The sequence below is a fragment of the Manihot esculenta genome, chromosome 18 (genome assembly GCF_001659605.2).
Source record: "Manihot esculenta cultivar AM560-2 chromosome 18, M.esculenta_v8, whole genome shotgun sequence".
NCBI lineage: Eukaryota > Viridiplantae > Streptophyta > Magnoliopsida > Malpighiales > Euphorbiaceae > Manihot > Manihot esculenta.
This window is the reverse complement of record NC_035178.2, coordinates 16,107,473-16,129,002: the sequence shown is the minus strand read 5'-3', so window position 1 is coordinate 16,129,002 and position 21,530 is coordinate 16,107,473. Positions and strand designations below refer to the sequence as shown.

Below are 21,530 nucleotides of genomic sequence, written 5' to 3'. Positions count from 1 at the left end.
TGTTTCATTACAACTTTTATTAACATATATAATCATTTTGTTTTTTCTTCATCTCTACCATGTCCATTCCTTTAGAATTAAAAAAAAAAAAAGAAGAGAAAGAAAGAAAGAATAGAAAAGACTAATTCCAATCACACAATGTTTAAATATGCGTTTCAATTTTCAAACCATTGACAAAGATCTGTGCATATGATTTATTCAACTTCGATAATTCAAATTATAAAAAATGAAAAACGTATCCCCAATATAACCTCAAACATCCTTAACTCAAAAGATGAGATTTAGTGAAGCATCCTTCAAATAATTGCTTCAAATTGCCAAGAAGAAAAAGAAGAAGAAGAAGAAGAAGAAGAAGAAGAAGAAGAAGAAGAAGAAGAAGATTCATTAAATCAATGCCCTGTAGCAAACTGTGATTCCTAATTTCCTACGGTATTCTAAGAACACTATCACAATATACACACAGATCTGAAGTTGAAAGCAACTTGATGGAATCAAGGGTGGAACCTACTGTATGCATGTTCTTCAACCACATCTCAAGCAGCAATAATTGCAAACTCGCCATAAGATTTAACCTTGTGTTTAACCATTTTACCCATATGTGATTGTGATTGGATCTCAATCATATCATAGATATAGTGAATTGGCAAACATAATACCTCGGCGCAGGCTTTCACTCGCTGCTGCAAATTTTTTCTCCAGATTTACTTCCCCTACAGCTTGAGCAGCGGCAGACAGCTGTAAGAAGATAAGTCAGTTAGACATATCCAGAAAGTAATCTTATAGTTTCTTCACTTTCATGTCTCATCAGCAAGAACAATCTACCCATGGCCCAATAAGGTTAGCTTTGTGGGTATTCACATAGGTATCTTGCAGAGAACAAACTTATATGTACAGTTCTACATCATTTAACAACTGCTGTACAGCATCAGGAAATAATCAAATTGGAATTGGAAAATTACTAGCACGAAATGTCCCCATGGGAAAAACAGAAGACAAGAAATATCTGAAATTTATTGGTTTTTCCAGATAATGAGAAAATAGTGGTGCACATGTCCTACCATTATGGGTTGTTGGGATTTGATATTATAATCCGTATTTGTCAAGTACTGAATATGTTGTAATGCCAAACAAGATAATTAAACAATGTAAATTTGACATGTTTTAGTGATAATAATTCTAAAACACTAAACCAAGTGCATTCAGAATTGGCAGTTTTCAAAGACTAAATTTTCATTCAACACACGGGGTGATGCTGGTAGTCTGCCTACCAAGCCAGAACAAGAAATGATAAAAAACCTTTGTCGACGTTATAAATGAATGGAAATTGTAAGGTCGGTAAGTGGATAACGGACAAAACAGTTGGATTACTAAGAGATTTACCAAATAAATATTAAATAGAAGTCTAATTATAAACACTTGTTACATTTTCAAACATCTCGTTACCTCAAAACTCCTATTCCTTCTATTGATAACATATGGACTACAATAGCTAATTTCAGAACAGCAAGGACCGAGTGAATGCTATAAACACTTGGGGGTTTGTTGGCAATTAACCACCTGAGCCTCCCCCCCATCCTCCCCCCCCCAAAAAAAAAGAAAAATAGGCATTTCCTTTTCAATTTCACACGAAATAACTATTTCTCCTTCATTGCATGAGAAACACAAGTCTACAAAATAACTTCTTTTTCCCAAAGAGATTGCACAATAAGATAGCTAGTGTAGGCTGTCATCCATCATTGATCTATTAAAAAGAAAAATCTTAACAATTTTACCTGGTTCAAGAATTCATCTAGTCGTCTAGCACTCCTAATGATACTTCCCTCAAAAATATCAGTCATTTGTATAACATCAGAGAAACTCGCTCCCTGGAAAAAAAAAATATATATATATATATAATAAAGTTAAACCAAGAATGCATGAAATGAAATTTCAAATTCAATGCATCTAGCCAGCCACATTTGTAACAATAAGCAGCAAATAAAAGTAAAATAATCAATGGTCAAATGCATCAAGCAAGCTATAGGGATCACTGAGCTAAGTAACAGGGACAGCTTTGTGATGAACTCTTTTTCACTTTACATTTTCTAAGAAAACTTCAGTTTTCATTTTCCATGAAAAATAAGAAAAACAAAAACACATCCACATATCAATAAGAGAAACATAGTTCTCATTCAAAAACTTTTTAAAAAAATCATATGTTGCATAATTAAAATAATAAATCATTATAAAATATATTTAGAAACTTATTTCCTTCTAGAATTTTTAATTTGTTAATGATTTATTTCATAATAATGTGATTAAATTTTTTTATGTAAATAAAAGATTTCCTAAATAATTTATTTAATTATAGTTATTGAAAAGTTACACTATATATAGAAAATTCATTGTTTTACATTTGAAAAACAATTGGAAATTTATTATAAAAGAAAACAATGAAAATTAACTTAAAATGTTTTCAAAACCTTATTATATTTGGAAAAACAGGAAAACTAATTTTCTAGTTCTCCCTTTGAAAAACTAGAGTACATGAACATGAAATTCTTTTTCTTTTAGCGCTTTTTTTTTTCTTTTCCCAAAAACTGCTCCAATTTTATACAAAAGAACAAGCACTTAGCATTGGTAAATAGGTTATTATGATCATAGAGCCAAGTGATGGGGATGGTTGTAACAAGCAAGTCCGCTATTAGGCGGGTTTACATACTGGCAGTGACTAGGTTTTCTCTTTCAATTTTCAAGTTTCCTTCTCATCCTTCATTTTCTCGTGTGCATGAAGGCAACAATGGGCTTTAGCTCAATTTCAAAGTTATTTAATAAATCAATCAATACTTCAGTGCAATAAACACATCAATGATGATTAATGTAAGTGGGGGCGCATTTGATCAGTTTGGTTCCAAACTAAACTAACTAAGAAAAACCAAATCACCTAAAATCTTGGATCTAATCAAACCAATATTACAAATTGAACCAAACCAAAAAAATTGGTTCAATGAAAACTGAAATTATTAAAAACCCAAAGAGACCTCCATCTTTGTTGTCAACACCTCTGCGATGGGTTCTCAATCCAATCCCAGTCCTAGCATCATATTCCTCAGAAGCCAACATCAATTAATCAACCAGAGACCAAAGAAATAAAACCAATTCAATACAAGAAAAGTACATAAATAGAAGGAAAATAATATAAAATTAAATAAAAATAATAACACATAATGGCAATTTGCATACAACATAGAAGCTTAGAGAATGGAAGACACATTACAAAATTCGATGAAATAATAGAGGAACACCATCAAAAACTAGATACAACACCAATTGACTAACTCTCTCTATCTCTCTCTCCTCCACACCCCCCCCCCCCAAAAAAAAAAAATATATAGCACCATTATACACAGAACACAAGATTCATTACTAGATACAAAAGCATAACTCATTGGAAAGTAGACAATCATCAACAGGCAAGGTGGGGTGATACCAACTGCTAAGATTGCCTTCCTCGAGAGAACACTACGCCACATTCCTCACCGACCATGACACAATTCTGCGCTCAATTCTCCACTCAAATTGGCCACTGTGTCCATGTTCTCCAACATGGATTAGATCTATGATGATGAACTATACAGGGAAGCAAATTTCAAGAAGATGGAGAAACAAAGGAGAGGTAGACAAAGGGAAGGAGAACAAGGCAAGAAATAAAACTAACTACCAAGGACATATGGGCTTTTGTGTGGGATTGGAAAGAATAAGAGAGTAAAAGGATAGAGGATACATATATATAGGACCTCAAACGATGTAGTATAAGAATTTCACTTCACTAAAAATAAGCTAAGAGAACCAAATGACCAAAACTATCAAAAACCTCAAACTGAACCAACCATTTAAACTAGAAAACTAAACTGGTCCCAATAAAATCGGTTTAAACCAAAAACTACACACCCTTAATGGTGATGGCAAGCAATTGCCTTCTAACACCAACTAATCTAAGTGAAGGAATGAATTATTGTCAATAGATGAATTTAGTGGTGTAGCTCTTGACAACAGTTTGTTTACAAAATGAAGTTATAGAAGAAGAAAAGAAGAAAGAGCGAGAGAGAGAAAATATGCCTTGTAAAGGTTGAATCATTATGGTAGTAAAACAAAATAGAAAATCACTAAATGACCATTAAAAGCATATAATGAGTAATTTATAACATAGTCCCTAACATTTAGCAAAATCCACAGTTAGTCCCTATCATTTTAATAATAAACAAATTAGTCCCTAAGGTTTCATTTTGTTAACAAAATAATCTTTCTATTAAAATTCACTGTTAAATAATAACAATTTAGTCCTTCGAATTTCATTTTTTATAACAGTTTCATCTTTTCAACTATAATGATTTGTAACAAGTTAGTACTTATAGTTTTAATAATTGTAACAATTTAGTACCTTTAATTTGAGTTGGCTTCTTCAATGAATACTTGACTAAAGGTATAACAGAATAATTATTTTGTTAATAAAATAAAAATTTAGAGACTAAATTATTTCTATTAAACAAACAAGGACTAAGTTATGGGTTTTCCTAAACCTCAGGGACTATAATGTAAATTATCCTTAAAAACAACTAAACTACTTACATCTGCTAAAGAAATATAAGTTTGCAAATCATCAGTATGTTTTGGATTACAACTACAAGTTGAGCCCTATAGGGAAGTAAATTAATACAATCCCACTTTATAATTTCCATTCTGACTAAAAATCTACCCATCCAGAAAAAAGTACACAAGCAGCAATTTTTACACAACAATACCATCCCACAAGCAGAAGAAAACAAACCTTTGACCAACAGTAAATCACATCCATCAAGTATGGTCTCACTGTTGATTCCACGTATTCATCCACATTTATGTCCAATTTACATTCATATTGAATCTGCAATCACAAAAAGGAATTTTTAACTGTTCTTATGCATAATATGAACAAGAAATCAAGCAAATAGAACAAACTTCTGCTATTTTTCTTGCACTCTCTTGGAGTTGTTGTAGTGGCTTGGCAAGCTCTGATCTCAAATGTATTTGTTCACTAGATTTATCTACAGGAATGAAGCAACTTGCAAGAGCTGCAACTTGGTGATGATCAAGGTCGTTGAAGGTACCTGATAAAAAATTAAGACCCAAGTCATTATGGAACACAGATCAATCCAAATTTTGATTTAGCATTACCCAGGTTGACTGAGTTTTATGACCCAGCCTCTTCAAGATAATAGTGTTGCCTCATTTAAATATAATGTTTCAGGAAATTCTATGACCTTGAGTTTTAACAGGAGCAGGAAATATGAATGATTAACTCATTCCTTTTCTTTCCTTTTCAAATGCCACTTGGTACACTTCGTTCTGCAACCCTAATTCATTAGGTCAGAAAGCCTAATTCAATGCTAATTGGAATATAAAACTAATTGAACCTCCTAAATAAAATAAAATTCTCCCTAATTAATATACTAAACCTAATAATAATAGAATTACTATATAATAAACTCTAAGCTTCATAACTTTTCAATAAACAAAATATTCCTAATTTTAGTTCTCCTCCAATGCTACATCATCACGCCACACATATTACGAGCCCAATCCCTAGTCAGATCAGCTTTGGACTTAATGCACTTGAGCAAACAGCAACTTGGCCTAGCTTCCTAGCCTGAAGTGAAACCAAACAAAACTATGCAGTGCGTCAAACAATCAAGAGATAGTGGGCATCATTCACCATTGAACATTAATTCAGTAACAAGTAGTTCATCTCCTGTGTCTATCAAGCAGGCTGCTCTGCCCTTCAACTGGACAACACCATCAGCATCTATATGGCCAAGCCTTTTCAGGACTCGCGACCGGTTCTTTAATTCATCACGAAACTTTTGGAGCTGGAAAACCAATCAAGAAGAAATAGCAGATGAATGCAAGAGATTGGAAATGATGTGAATTCAAAGGAAATAAAAGAAAATATCGGTAACCATTTTGCTAGAAGTCAGAACAGTGAAAGTGGCCATACACATGTTTATAACATCTGCAAAAAAATTATTCATATACCACCCCAGCTCAATCACGGTTAAATGTCATGTGATCAGGGATCATTACAAGTGTTGATAGTCTCATGGCTGTCACATTGTAATTTCTCAGGGTATGTTTGGAATACAAGGATATACCAAAGTTTTCACTTCTAATTGTGTAAATTTAAATATTAGGCTTGTAAGTAGTAAGAGTAAAAATAAAATGCCTAAACCAAAATTTACCAAGTACATTCAAAATTACACGCTTTGTATGTATTTCATGGTTTCCTAGTGAATAAGTTGTAATCCACATTCATATATTTAAACTGATTTCAATATCCTATTGAATACAATCTCTATATAATAAACATAAAAAAATAATACACTTATATATGCAAATGCAACCTTAAGGAAAGCAAATTATATTAGCCAAATATTTACAAATTGACACCAAAATTTTAAAAATAAAGTTTAAATGAGTATAAACGCAAAATTTAGAAAGCTCTGTCATGTTTATATTCATTATCTATTAATCAAGTTGGAAGAGACGCAAACTAAATATGAAGTCTAATATTGTCAGTAACTATCAAAAAGAGCTGTAATTAACTAATTATACCAATTTGCAAATTTTCACAATAAACATGGAAAGGCTGAAAGATATAGCAAATATTTCTTCAATTTTACAAAGAAAACTTTTAAAAGCTTAAATTTAGACTCATAAGCTGGTCTTAGTCCTTGGCAACCTCAGTTGGCCATTCTTATAATAGAATATAGGAGAAGGAAACAAAAATTGACACAGAATTGCAGCTTTTACTTTTAGGAAACAAAAATTGACTCAGAATTGCAGGTTTTTCTTTTTGTGTACTATTACACAACAACATTCACGAATACACCAGAGCCACAACTGCAATGAACGATGCAATTCAACAACTCCCTTTAAATACCAAAGGGAGCTGAAATTCCCCTATGAGAAAGCATGATAGCAACAATTAGTTTTAGGAAGGCCTTGTTCGCCATCATTGCACTTGTAGTTTTAACTAGTCAAGACCAAACTGCCAGTGCTAGAATGGACACATGAAAATAATTCATGCTCAACACATTAAACGTGATTTAATGCTTGCAAACTCAACCAATGGTTTCTCTAAAAATCAAATTTATTTATTTGTTTTTGAAACCCTCTATCTCTCTCTCCCCATATCAGCTCAATACAAAATTACAACAATATCACCATAAAAAGTGCTGCAAATGTTGAGTCTCATCTCATCCAGTACTTTGATATTATGCCTCCTACAAGTCAACTTTCAGTCAGACTACTTGAATGAATATTATAGATAGACAAATACCTGTGAATCCCGCATTTTTAACTTGAGCTGTTGAATTTCATGATTCACCTCTGCCTTCCTTTCAAAATTTCGGATTTGGTTCACATCTTGAGACTGCACACAACAAATCAAATAAATGTCATTATGAAGACAACTGCTTTAAGAAGCATTACACAAGAAGATGATTTTCAAAAGCTGCTTTCCAAAATTTCAATGGTAGAGCTGATTCTGAATTGATATTGCAAACCTTGTGCATTGAATGAGCATGTAACTTCCTTTCAAGTTCCTCAATTTGGTTGACCAAATCAACAATTTCAGGATCCTCAATTTTCATGTCCTGCAAACCAATAACCACGAGAAAAAGCAAATATCAGTCCGTCCAAACAGCAACATTTTTATGGAAAACAAAATTGGATAGAGTGGAAAAGAACCAATTTCAATGAGAAAAAACATCAAAGAGGAGTTTTAAGAAACAAAGCATTAACAGTAAACAACTATAGCAACCCTTTCTTCCCACTGAATTAACCTGAGAGGAAGCAGCACTCGCACAGGCATAAAGAAATGAAACTTAAATGCCACAACCTAGTTAAATAAAATGCAATGGAAATGAAAGGAGCATCAACAATCTTGTTAGTGTTACTGCACAATCAAGAATTAAGCGAGAAAGTAGCATGAAGACAGCTTTCAAAACTTGAAAGACTGACTCTCCAAATTCCACCATAAGAGAACTTGACCATAAGAGAAATTGACCCCAGGCTAAAGAGACACACCAGTGGTTAGGTGGATTTAATTCAGAGACATAGTAATGATAAAGTCACAGTTGAATGTAATAGAAATGAGGCTGTCACAGCCATAAGGTATTGGTAGTGGCCAAAGTTGTTAAAAGGACGCCTCAGGTGCAAGGAGGGTTTTACATGAAAATCATAAACTGTGTAAGAAATCAGTTTGAATCAATAACTGAATCAGCTGCCACTACAGTGAATTTTTTTGAACCATTAGCGAAACAACTAAAACAACATTAAACCAAGTAAACTAATTATCATACTTATGTATAATCATGAAACTGACCATATAAAATAAAAGAAACCCAACATGCATTAATTTTTCAAAAATAAAACCCCCAGCCATGCTATGTATTAACTTTAAATGGTAAACTTAAGAAGACTAAACATGTTCTCCTCTCTAGGTAAATTTGTCTATGTTTATTAATGCTTTATCATTTCCTTTTCTCTCTCTTAACTACCCCACTTTTCTAGTGGTAGATTAATAGAGAAAGAATTATTCAGATTAGAATAATTAGGAGAGATAAAGGGTAATTTAGTCAAATAAGGAGTATTTAGTTACTATTTATGTGATTTAATTGCCTTCTTAATTACTGTGCCAAAACCTTAAACGATAGATAAACATGGATGGACAGAATAATTGCTACTGATGGTTACCTTTACAGGATTAAGTTTTGGAAGCCCTTCAGGAAATCGAGTTCCTAGCTCCTGTACTGCGAGCAGTATACTTTGCCTTGCTTCCAGCGGTCGGAGATCAGGAGGGACAGATATTCTAACTTTACTTAAGGCAGAAATTAGAGGCAACTGAACAGGGACCTAAATAAGATGTAAAAAGAAATCATGAACTCATTAAGACTGCACCAAATACTTGAAACTACATGACTGAAAAGCAAAAGAATATTGTTGCACTGGTGTGTCAGCTTACCACATGCATCTCACCCTTTTCTCCAGGCTGAGGCGAACATGGTCTTGGCCGTGAACCACCCTCACTAGGTCCAGGTGAGCAATGAAGTAAAGTATCCACTATATAACCAGCACCACGTGATGGCAATGTGCCTAATCCAGGAGCAGGTTTTTTAACAACATTTACCACAACTCCCCAACCCCAATCAGTTCCACCTTCTCTTACCTTGATCTGCAATATATTATATATAAGTGATTATAAGTAGAAAACTAAATAGAAGAAGCCAAATGCTTTCCTGACCTTATTTTGTCCAAGTAGATTATCCTTTAGAAAGAAAAGTTCTATGTTTCCAAAACCTATGTTGACACATTCAAACAATTGACTTGTGGAAAAAAAGATGTCCTATACTCTAGTTCCTCTCTCACTCAACAACATCATATGCAATCCCCCTCCCCAAAATCCAAATAAGAAAAGATTTTTTTTTGAAAAAAGGGACCTATATGCATACGTGCACACACTTCTCCTCTGTGCTTCCCAGACCTTACTTTGACCTTTTCACTACAACACAGCCATATGTTACGGAACATGTCTTGCAAGTAGATACATGAGGTTTACATGAATAAGTCATATATGCATATATATATATATATATATATATATATATATATATATATATATATATATAAAATCATATATGTGCCTCTGGGTGTCTTTACTTATTTATACATATATTACTTCACTTTAAACCCAAAATACACTGATCAAAATTTTCATAGAAAAAGAATAAATGTGGTAAAAGAAATTTAACTAATGACTAATGATGGAAAAATCCAAAAACTTTGGGAAACAAATTCTGTTGAATTCAACTTCAATGAGAATGGTAATGCTTAGTAAATACCAGTCGACCAGTGCAAAGATAATAAAGAACTCTTTCAGGCCTAGTTATTTCTGCCATCATCTTCTTCTCAAGTTGGGCCATCTCAAGTTTTAACTTGTGGTATTCCGCCACTTCAGCCTACCATGCAATCAAAATTATTTGAATCAGAAAATTTATGTTAAAAATAAAATGAGATATGCCAAAAAGGAATGATTACCTCCCCAGACGCATCAAGCTCAGCAGCCTCCTCCTCCAGCTTTGAAACCTTCTTCCCTATACCAGGTAAAGCCTGAAGGATCAAAAGATCTATGAGCAATTGCTAGATACTATAGACATCACTGGCAAAAAATATAAAAGAAAGATGGGATTTGGCAAAAACCTTCTCATACTGAAACTGGTGGAATGAATTCTTTATTACATGCTCAGCAGTGAACTGGCCTTCAGCACGCCTCATTAAATTTAAAATTGAATAGTAGCTCAGTCTGAATGTACTAACTAGAGGAGCTGGTTTACCCAAAACCATGTCCTTCAGTGTATTCATCTCCATCTATACAAGCAATAGCCAAGTATATAATTAGAAAGAGAAGACTACATTGTACTTCAAAACATATATCAAGAGACCATGGCATGCTGCTACAAAAATAACTGATCCTTTGACAAGAAAGGCATTGGGTGGAGGTATGTACATGTGTACATTATATCATGGTTCATGAGCTAAAACAAAGTACTTTATATGGTTATGTTACTTAAAATGTAGTAAAATTTCTTCGTTTACAAAAACAACTTAACTTTTCAAAATTAAATATTTTATCTTATAAATTTACTTAAAAGTACTTTTTTTTGTGAAATAATTACTTTACAAAAAATATTATGTATTAATGAAAAACTATATTAATTTAATAACAATGAATTGAATTATTTATTTTAATAATAAAATATACAAATAATTATTATTAATTAAAAATAATCACGGTTCAAATAAAACCATGTCCTTCACTGCATTCATCTCCATCTCTATACTTATATTATTGTAAAGTGCCACCATTCTTAAATTTCTGAAAAATGACATTATTAACATTAATATGATAAACTTTTTATAAAATATACTTCAGGAAAAGCTTTACATAAAATCTATGAGATAAAATTTATCATTTGATAATTTTTTTTCAATAAATCTAAAAAAACATGGAAATATCGTCATTTTCTTTTAAACTAATATATTTTCTGTAAAGTATTGCTTTACAGAAGATTTTTATCACTTAACAGAAAATTTGAGATAAAATATATCTTGTGAAGATTGAATTTATTTTATGAAACAAAGTAATCCTACTTTATTTAAAACAAAGTAAGACTAGAAGCTACATTTGTTAATGCCAATAGCACTTCCTGCAACACTGACATTCTACAGGTTAGAGAAAAAGACTGCAAAAAACTACTGAAGTTTACAGAACAAAAATTAGGAAACATAAACCAAAGAATATTGATATATGACTGGCAGTAAATTACCCGCTCATCAATCATTATTATACAAATACCACGCTCATCTTTGCCCCGACGTCCAGCCCTTCCACTCATCTACAGAAATAAGATAGCATTTAAGTGAAAAATAAAAATATCAATTGATGCAAACGCATAGATGAATGTGCCTTCTTTTTTTCCTCCTTAAATGCACTAGAGAGAAACAACAGAATCTTTGCTCACCTGGATATACTCCCCAGATCCAATGTAGCGATGGCTATCACCATCCCACTTCTTAACAGATGTAAAAACAACAGTCTTTGCAGGCATGTTTAAACCCATGGCAAACTGCCACAAAGAAAATTCATCATAAAAGTTAAGCTAGAAGCTAGGACACAGCAATCATGCCACTGATCTCTGAAAGAATATAAGGAAAACCTCCCCTATTCATACACCTCCATAACCCAGGGGTGGCCCTCTGTGGAAATAAAAACTTACTGTCTCTGTGGCAAAGAGGGCCTTTACAAGGCCTTCCTGGAAAAGAAGCTCTACAAGTTCCTTGATAACAGGAAGAAGGCCAGAATGATGGACAGCGATGCCCCGCTGAAGTAGTGGTAACATTAGTTCAATAGCAGGCAAGTTTCTGTCTTCCTCATTCAAGCAGAGAATTGCATTATTAAATACTTGTTCCACAATATCCTTTTCCTCTTGGGTATTAAAATCAAGCTTAGACATAGACATGGCATGTTGTTCACACTCTCTTCTACTGAAGCTGAAAACTATAACTGGTTGAAATTTCCGCTCCATGATCATCTGAAATTCCGAAAGAAAGTAGCAAATGAACCAAAAATTCCATCAACTTATTGTACAAGTGAACTCAGCAAGATACAAGCATCGATGATGGTAATCTTAAAATCCACAACAGAGAATATGTTAGTAACAGAAGTGTTGTGAAAACTTGATTGGCATAGAGGGAAAATAAATCATGAAAGAATAAACAATCAACATAAATATTTACATGGTTTGACCTTTATTTGGCTACATCACTTGGGCTAAATAAACATGAACTAAATATAATGGAGATAAGAAGACAAAAGAGTATATCCAAACTACCATCTATCAGAATATTATAAAATCTAAACCTAGTATGGTATTAGGTTGAGACTGAGTGTGAGTAAGAAAATATTGTGTCTGCCTACAACCCGGGACACAAAATTTTCTCTAATATAAACACCAACTCCAAAAGCATCAAAGCCAATAAATTTTCACAATACAATTTCATTCATAGTTATCTGGAATGCAGCACATCTTGGGTCGTGGTCACGGTTTTAAATAAAGGCCATTATGTAACTATTTACAAGTTTTTGTCCCTTCCTTACCATTACACCAGTTATTTAAAGGCAAATGAAAATTTGTTCCTACAATGGCTGTTATGCCCGTTAACCTTGCAGTTAGGTAAGGTAACAATATAATTTCACCTTTTCTTTAAGCCAGATGGAAGCAACAACTCTTCCTCATTTTTTTCCTAGTTTGGGGAGTTTTAAGCTGTTGTCTAATTTTCTCTCTCAAATTCCATAAAAGTTAACTATCTGAACCTTCACTTCTCCCTCACCTAAGATCATTGACTATTTTCTAGTTCTACATATCTATATCCACAAAAGTTTAAGTTATTTATCTTTGTTTTTGTTCTTTTACTTTTTTTTGAAGAAAATTATGATTGATGCTTTTTTTACCAAATTTAAAGTATGAAAAATTATTCCTTACTGTCTAAATTGTTATTTTAGCTCTAAATTGATTATTGCTGATGATGTCCAACAATGACGGATTTAATGTCTTTTAGTTGATGTATTTATGTTCAATATTTAGTGTGCTAATACCATTAAACATCTTTTCATTTCATGACTTTTGCAAATTTTTTTGAAAATTTTGCATAGCGATAGGCCATTACTATTTCATTACAGCTGTTACATGCCTATTTATGTTACCTGTGTCCACTATTTAAATCCACGGTTGTGGTATAGGTTAGGAACAGGGTACACCAATTCGTTGATCAGATTTGCATGATTAACAGATGTAATTAACCAAATTAAAGTAAGTGGGCTAGAAGAGAGGGGATTAACTTTTGGGCATATGTCGGAGGGCTTATTCGGACTTTTTGCCAAAAGTTAACTATACATCTCTACTTATTAGGACTCCAATGCCATTTGAAAATTGGACTTCCTAACTAAATACTTATGCAACTCTTATGTTGACTATGATTACAGCTTCAAACATAAAGAACTTTAAGACCCACAGAACTAGTAGCTAAAAGTGACAAAATTAAGGAAATTACCCGCACTGGAACAATTATACTGTTGAAATGTGAATACTAATTTACCAAAACTTTTAATATAATTCCAAATGGAGTTCGCTTATTTTCCCATAATTTCAGGGTTGCGCTTTTACAACCTAAATCAGGTCTACATGAACAATTTCATCTTAAATTAAGAAAGGAAATGATTTCGGAAACTGAAGGTTGCCAATAGCATCAAGAAAATGAAAAGTTATAGAAGGTCGTAGAACCAACAAACAGGAATCATTACAAACCCAGTGATTCTGAATTCCTGATACAGATCAAAATACAATTTTCACAACATGCATCATTAGCAAAATGGAAAAATGACATCGACATTCTGATTTCTGACATTTAAACAACCATATGAAAGAAGCAAAAAACTTTCAAATACACAAACCTTAGATAATTTTGTTACTACGACGTTCTGAATTTTTTTATTTTGATCCTTTTTATAGCATTTAAAATAGTTAATAATAGCACTGAAAATTGAAATTATTTATTATGGGACACTAAAAAAATCTTTTGCCTATTTTTATTCCATAGTAGCATAGTTTTGGCCAATATATCATTGAACATGCGATCCCACAAAGTTTTTTGGATTGTAATAATTATATTTTGTTCCCCACTAAAACTGATGAAACCTTCTTCTTACTTCAAGATAAGGGCTTAGATTCCTATTTTAACAATGTATCAAAGCGCGGTGCATGCCATTGCCAAGTAACATCAGACAAGTCCAATATAAAAGAGAAAAGAAAAATAAACACCCATCATAAGACTTTCAAAGAAATAAATTTGAGATATGAAATTGAGCCGTAGTTCAAGGCACACCTTCACAATTTTGTATATGTCAGAACCGCCCGAAGCATTCCCAGCTTTTGCAATTCTTCCACTCCCTTTACCATTTGAGCTCTTGTTCCCATCACCAACTTTCTGTTTTGTGAAGGTATCTTGAAGTTTCATAAAATTGTCTTCCCTGAACTGCTCATTCTCATCCACAACAAGATAAAGCCCAGCACCACCCATGGGGAAAACATAATGCTGCAGTGGAGTTGGTCGAAAATCTGTGTATACAACATGACATGGTTGCTTGTGCAGATGACAAATCCATTCTGCAAACTCTGTGGCATTTGACATTGTTGCAGAAAGGAAAACCATCTTTATTTCTGGTGGCAAAAATATAATACTCTCTTCCCAAACAACACCTCTTTCACGATCCTTCATATAATGAATTTCATCAAAGATGACCCATGCAACTTCCTTCAAAATCTCTGATCCCCTATAAAGCATCCCCCTAAGAATCTCGGTTGTCATCACTAGACAACTGGCATTAGGTGAGAGAGTCACATCACCTGTCATCAACCCAACATCTTGAAACTCATGATGCAATTCCCTATACTTTTGGTTACTCAAAGCTTTCAATGGTGATGTGTATATAACTCTCTGCTTATCTCTAAAGGCCATAGCAATTGCATACTCAGCCACAGCAGTCTTCCCCGCAGATGTATGAGCGGAAACAAGAACCGACTCATTCCTTTCCAAACATGCCACTGATACTTTCTGAAATGGGTCAAGTTCAAACTTGTAGGTCTTTGCCATCTCGCCATTGAATTCAGGATTTGAGAGGGTCCCATGAAGTTTTTCATCTTTGGTTGATGTGTAACCACCAGGAACAGCAACCTCATGCACACAAGTCCGTGTCAAATTTCTCCGCTTTAGGGCAGATTCAGAGGTAGCTCCAACCTCAACTTCCTCTAGTTTTTTCCGTTTTCCTGGGATTGGTGACTCCTCCATTACTAGGCTTCAAGCTTATGTTAACTCAAATTTTTGCCTAGATTCAAGAAAAATCTTCAAAAGAAATCATAGGTTCATTTAAGATAACTAAATTCAAATACTTCATATCTAATAACAATGCCAGCTTATTAATGTGTGTTAATGTGGCAGTCATTATCTTATACATTAGAAGGAGTTTTGGAGCTGCTAGAGTGAAGCAACTGGTGGGTGGAGACTAAAATGCAATTATTGATGGTGGTCCCAAATTGTCAAATTTCGTTTGGAGAAGCTTCTCCAAGTTTGTGTCTAGTCCACTCCAATGCCAGCTTATAACATAACAATGCCAGCTTATTAATGTGTGTTAATGTGTAATTGAAAAGAGAAAATCATGATCAGAGTTAGGGTTTGTAATTTAGAATATAACACAGTTAGCACAAAAAGTAAGTTCCAAACATAAAAAATAAATAAGAAAGCTATTGATAATTGATCAGTGAATGAGCCAAGTTCACAGTTCATTTACTTTCCATGGGCAGTTTCTGATGGACTGGAGAGCGACATTTAACAAGATACCTCAAACAAGAAAGTTACACAACCAACACTTTTCTCAATAGTGTAAAAAAAAATTTACTTACCTTTTACAGTTGCTGATGAGGACCGAGGAGGCGAGGACTGAGAACTGAGAAAGACTGAGGACTGAGGAAGACAGAGGATTGAGGACAACCAAGTTGCTGACAGCGTTGAGAGCCGATGGACTGGAGAGCGACGGCCGAAGATTGCGTGGAGAGCGACGACCGACGATTGTGTGGAGACTGGAGAGAGAGACTAGAGAGCTACAGTGAGGTGAGGAGGAGTCAGCTACTCAGCGTTGCAAGTGAAGATCGATGACCCGAGTTAGCCGCGATGGTTAATCGGTCGATGTCGGGAGGAGAGTGGAGGTTGGACGGTGGACAGTGGACCCGCTGGAAGTGCTCAGAGAAGAGGCACAGGCATGTGTGACGGGAGGGTGAGGAGGCCCGCTGGAAGTGCTCAGAGAAGAGGCACAGGCATGTGTGACGGGAGGGTGAGGAGGCGTGGAATTGAGATTACAGATTAGCGTCTCTACTCTCAGCGGCACAGCTTTTAGATTTAGGGCAAATAAGCTTATACGGGGTACATTTCAAAACGACGTAGTATAGGTGATTTCGGTTCGGTTCGGTCTAATTGAAATTTTTGAATTTAAAACCGAATCGAACCGAAATCACAGAAATTTCTGAAATTAAAAACCAAACCAAACTGAAATGTATAAAAAACCGAATTAAATTTTCAAATCGGTTCGGTTCGGTCGGTTTTTTCAATTTGAACCGAATACTGCTCACCCCTACGAACCCGCCCAAATCCGTTTTGTAAAATCCAAATCCGTTCTAATAGGGTTTGGATAGATCGGATATCTGCGAAAACCCGACCGACTGACATCCCTAATCATGAACATTAATTTGGTTCATTGGATACCAATCAATTTCGGCAAACGACGTCGCTTTGTAAACAGCAGTGGTGCTGGGCGGGGCAGCTGACGAGTTAGGGTTTGTAAGTGGAAAGAGGAAATCATGAACATTAATTTGGTTTATGCAGACCAAATCAATTTCAATAAATGACGTCGCTTTGCAATCAGGTTCCAATAATATAGCCTCTAAGCATGAATTACTTCGAATATGTGATCCTTAGCTCTTTCAACTTCAATTTCTTATTTAAAATTTGTTCAATTTAAATGGTCTAGAGAGGGAAAAGATAGAGATAGAGAATTGCGAAATAAAGGATTAAGCAGGAATAGGGATGGCTGTTTAAAAAGAATTCAGATTAATTTTCATTTTTCTATTAGTAGTTTCTTTGTTAGTAGTTTTGTGCAATCATAGTTATTATCCTTTACTTTATACAAGAGATAGTTGATTTAATTATTTTGTGGAACTATAGTTTTATATTTTTTTCATATCGATGTTGTTGTAGCTTTGTTTTGTTTTCAGATTTCTTTGCTTTTGTTTGTAGGTTTTACAAGTCTTATTGTTCTTCGTGTGAAATTGTTTCGATAAATTTAGATATTTTGAGAGTTTTGATTCATTTTCGATAAAGTGTGAAAGTTGTTTCGATAAATCTAGATACTTTAAGGGATTTAATTCACCTCTTTAAGGGTAATTTGTTTCAGTGACTTGGTACGTAGAGATCGGATCACTACCTCCAGTGAGTACTGCGTCATTGGATGATAACTCTATCTTTATTATGGTAACCTTCTCCGATTTAATTCTTTATTACATGGGTCTCTTGCTCTTCTATTTTATGATTTATGTTTGACTTTATGTCTTTTTTTACTTTTCCAATTATTTTCGAGTTTAATGTTAACTACAGTGGTGTATCGGTGGAAACATCGATTAGATTCTGATGATATTGATTTGTTACATGTTAACTATTATGGTTGTTGTATTTTTTTTTTAAGATTTAGTTGGTTTCATTTGTTTTGATTTATTTATTGGTTTGTTTTGATTTATTTCTTTGACTAGATACTTTTATATTGAATTTTAAACTTTTGTATTTTTTTCTCAGTCCACTTATAAATATATATATATATAGTTTTATGGATTTTGTTAAAATACAATATACTGAGCATTGTTTAAAAAAATTAAGAAAAATATAAAAAAATATCTTATAATTTTATTGATTTTTTACTTTAATTTGTATCAAAGAATATTATAGTATCGCATCGTTAGCAAAAGGTGATAATTTATAGAGATGTTAAAATTATTAATATGAAAATTATATCATGCAATACTAATTTAATATAAATTAAATTATAAATTTTAAAATAAAAATAAATAAATTATCATGTATTTTTTATATATATTTTTTTAATTAATAATTATATTTTAATTATCATATCAATAGTTTTAAAAAAGCGTTAAAAAATACTATTATATATTAATGGCATGATTTTATGTGCGATATTATATATATTATTTTAACATAAACTGAATTATAAAGTCTAAAGTGAAAATGAGTGAATTTATGATTTTTATTTTTTATTTTTTTAAAAAATTTATTGAATTTCAAATTTTTTTTGTCAAGACTTGTTAAATTTCATTTTTTTTTCTTAAGACTCGTTAACATCAATTTATTTCTTAAAATTTATTAAACTTTATTGTATCTATACTATATATAAAAATAGAAAGTGGAAAAATATTAGAATTTTTTAAACTACTTTTAGTTGAAATATAATATTATTTTGATAAAAAAATAAAAATTTAAAATTTTATTTTTGAATTAATTAGATATTTCCATTGTTTTTTATCAAAATTTCCATTGTTAAGTAATATCTATTTTTAAATTAATTTAGATTAGATCAGTCATTATATATTTGATTAATTAAATTTAATGTAACATATATTTTTTAAAGAAATTAGTGAATTAATGTATTTTTTACTGAAAATATTATGAAGAATAGTATAAAAATTTGGCAACTCTACGTTTTATAATATTATAAAAAAATAGTTAAATATTTTTTTAAAAAATTACATTTCATGAAATTCAGTTATATATATTGGTTATATATTTTGCATTTTATAATCTAATTAAATAAAATAAAATATATTTTTTATACAAAAGCATTACTAGATAATTTATATTTATTTTTTAAAATTACATATGTGCAAAAATGGAGGAACAATAGAATTTTCTATAATATATTTAATTATTTTAACTATTAACAAGTATATTTGAAGTTTATATTTGAAAAATTCAAAATTCTCCATATATATATATATATCTCGAGAAATAGTATAAAGTTAAAAAAATTGAAAAAACATTTACTATAATAATATAATTAAAAAATGATTAGGTAAGTTTCACTAATTGTTTCAGAATTTAAAGCTATGCAAAAATATAATTCTTAAACTTTAATTTTTAATATAAAACTCTCGAAACTTTAATTTAATTAATAAAAAGTGCTTATAACTTATGATATTATATTTTGTAGTAAAAAAAATAATTTAACATATTTTAAATTAATAAAAAAAAATGATAAATAGACTTATATACTCTTTTCTTTATAACCTCTTTATCTACTTTATATAGGGCTGTGCAATCGGTCGGTTCGGTTCTGAACCGAACTGAACCGATAAAACCGAAAATCGAATTGTTAAAATTTTAAAAATAAAAAAAATCGATTATGAAGATATAACCGAACCGAATCGAACCGATAAAAATTGGTTCGGTTCGATTCGGTTCAAACCGAAATCTGCTGGGTTGGGCTTAGGACCGAACGGGATGGAGGGGTTGGGGTGCTGGGTTGGGTACGAGAGGCGAGAGGGAGGGCTTGGGCTCGGCCTTGGGCTTGGGCTTGGGCCTAACCACTAAATCAGTTTTTCGGTTTGATCGGTAATTTAACATGTTTAAACCGAACCGAATTGAAAACCGAATAATTTTAAATATATTAACCGAACCAAACCGATTATTCCGAAAAATCAAAATCAACCGGTTCAGTTCGGTTTTTCGATTTAGACCGAAATATGCTCTCCCCTAACTTTATATTTGTGTCTCTTCCCTGCCTACCTAACTATCTTCTTCCTTCTCTCGGTCTTCTTTATTTCTCTCAAACTCTCATCAAAATCAAATAACTCTCCCATAAATTTTATTTTATGTAAAAAAAACTCATTCAAAGCAATGAAATATGATGATATTGGAAGCCTTCAGACATGAGGTTAGTGAAGTATTGTGAAGTGTCATATGTAAGTGGCCTAGAAATTTTATATTTGCCAAAGGGTGAAAATGAAAGATTGATGGGATGGGCTAATAAAAATCGGGTACAAGCAATGAGGCGATTTGGGCATTAGTGTTTGTCTTGTGGAAAAATAGTAAGAAGGAGTTAAATCCAATTAGTATTTTTGTAGCATGGTGCATGATTGGAGTTGGGTGAGATTTGGATTCTATGGAGTTAAAGGAGTGAAAAATTGAGGGAAAATAGATTTTATGAGAACAAGTGATCAAAGGGTTGTGTGAAGAAAATGGCAAGGAACTTTACAGGAATTTATAGATTTGGGAGTAATCAACTCTCAATATTGTATGTAAGTGAAGAAAAAAGAGTGGATAAGGGGTTAAATGGAAGATTAGATTTTTGTGACGGATGAAAAGAGTCAAATTTTCATAGGTGAAGGGAGTTGTTTCTCGTACAATTGACTTTGATCAACATTTTCTAAATCTATTCTTGAGATTATAAAATTATATAGATTTTAATTTCCATTTCTCTTTTTACTTAGACATGAAATCATAAAGTTGAAAATTTTCATTTATAATTATTTTTTATAGTAATTAATTATGAATTTATACTTTATTATCATTTAAATTGATGTAACTCTCTTTTTATTTTTAAATTTTGTACTTTAAATTGATAATAAAATTATATGAATTTTATTTTTATGAATTGTTTTCTTTGTTAATTGATTTAGACTGAATTTGAATTTGACCTATATTATATTCTAGTAAAATCTTGTTGGATTAACTAAAGTGAAAGAGAAAAAGTGATGGAGAGAGATAGAGATTGAAAGAGAGACTGAGCAATAATGTTAAGTAAAAAGAGATAGTGAAATTTATCCAAATTGTGTTGCTTGAGAAAATTTTTTAGATTTGAAAATTTTGAAATTATTTACGCTTGAAATTATAAAATGTCTAAATTTTAGTCATGTATAATGAATAAAAATGAAATTTATCTACTGTATATAAAATTATTAACTTTATTTAATTTTAAGAATAAAATTATAATAATCTAATAATATTTTATTTAATTATTTCATAATTAAATTAATTTAAGGGTGAAGATAATTTTAAATATTAACTATTTTAATATTAATAAAAATGAATTGTAATAATATATAAATTCAGGATAATAATTAAAACTAATAACTTTGATAATATTAAAATTTTTAAAATATTAATTATCAAAATCAATTATTTTCAATAATTTTATTAAGTTTTTATGAGAGCTGTGAGACAGTGACATTTTACATAATAACTTTTTTTTTTTATCATAAGATTGAACTATTGTATAACAAACC

At 32.0% G+C, this 21,530-nt stretch overlaps 1 protein-coding gene across 4 annotated transcripts; it reads right to left on the bottom strand.

Moving 5' to 3' along the window:
* Nucleotides 1-359: 359 nt before the first annotated feature.
* LOC110606747 (DExH-box ATP-dependent RNA helicase DExH10) lies at nt 360-16,571 on the bottom strand. 4 transcript variants are annotated; one of them, XM_043953561.1, is made up of 17 exons: nt 16,092-16,571; nt 14,518-15,534; nt 11,853-12,167; nt 11,598-11,702; nt 11,403-11,471; nt 10,276-10,443; nt 10,114-10,185; nt 9,918-10,034; nt 9,041-9,250; nt 8,773-8,931; nt 7,581-7,670; nt 7,355-7,447; nt 5,732-5,885; nt 4,978-5,126; nt 4,808-4,903; nt 1,773-1,865; nt 360-735 (listed from the first exon to the last, which is right to left on the bottom strand). In XM_043953561.1, the coding sequence occupies exons 2-17, from the start codon at nt 15,478-15,480 to the stop codon at nt 625-627; spliced, it is 2,964 nt and encodes a 987-aa protein (XP_043809496.1). In that variant the 5' UTR covers nt 15,481-15,534; nt 16,092-16,571; the 3' UTR covers nt 360-624. The 4 variants fall into 4 exon arrangements, 3 of the variants coding, with proteins under 3 accessions (XP_043809496.1, XP_043809495.1, XP_021601412.1); XM_043953560.1 differs by having other exon boundaries at nt 14,518-15,517; XR_006349474.1 differs by lacking the exon at nt 16,092-16,571 and adding an exon at nt 3,021-3,073 and having other exon boundaries at nt 708-735; nt 14,518-16,072.
* Nucleotides 16,572-21,530: the final 4,959 nt, after the last annotated feature.

Excerpts from the sequence above, each read along its gene's own strand:
- LOC110606747 (XM_043953561.1), bottom strand. The coding sequence starts at position 15,480 with ATGGAGGAGTCACCAATCCCAGGAAAACGGAAAAAACTAGAGGAAGTT. Across the intron at positions 8,932-9,040 it reads AAAAGGGTGAGATGCATGTG|GTCCCTGTTCAGTTGCCTCT; the intron begins GTAAGCTGACAC and ends CATCTTATTTAG. Across the intron at positions 4,904-4,977 it reads GTGCAAGAAAAATAGCAGAA|ATTCAATATGAATGTAAATT; the intron begins GTTTGTTCTATT and ends TTGTGATTGCAG.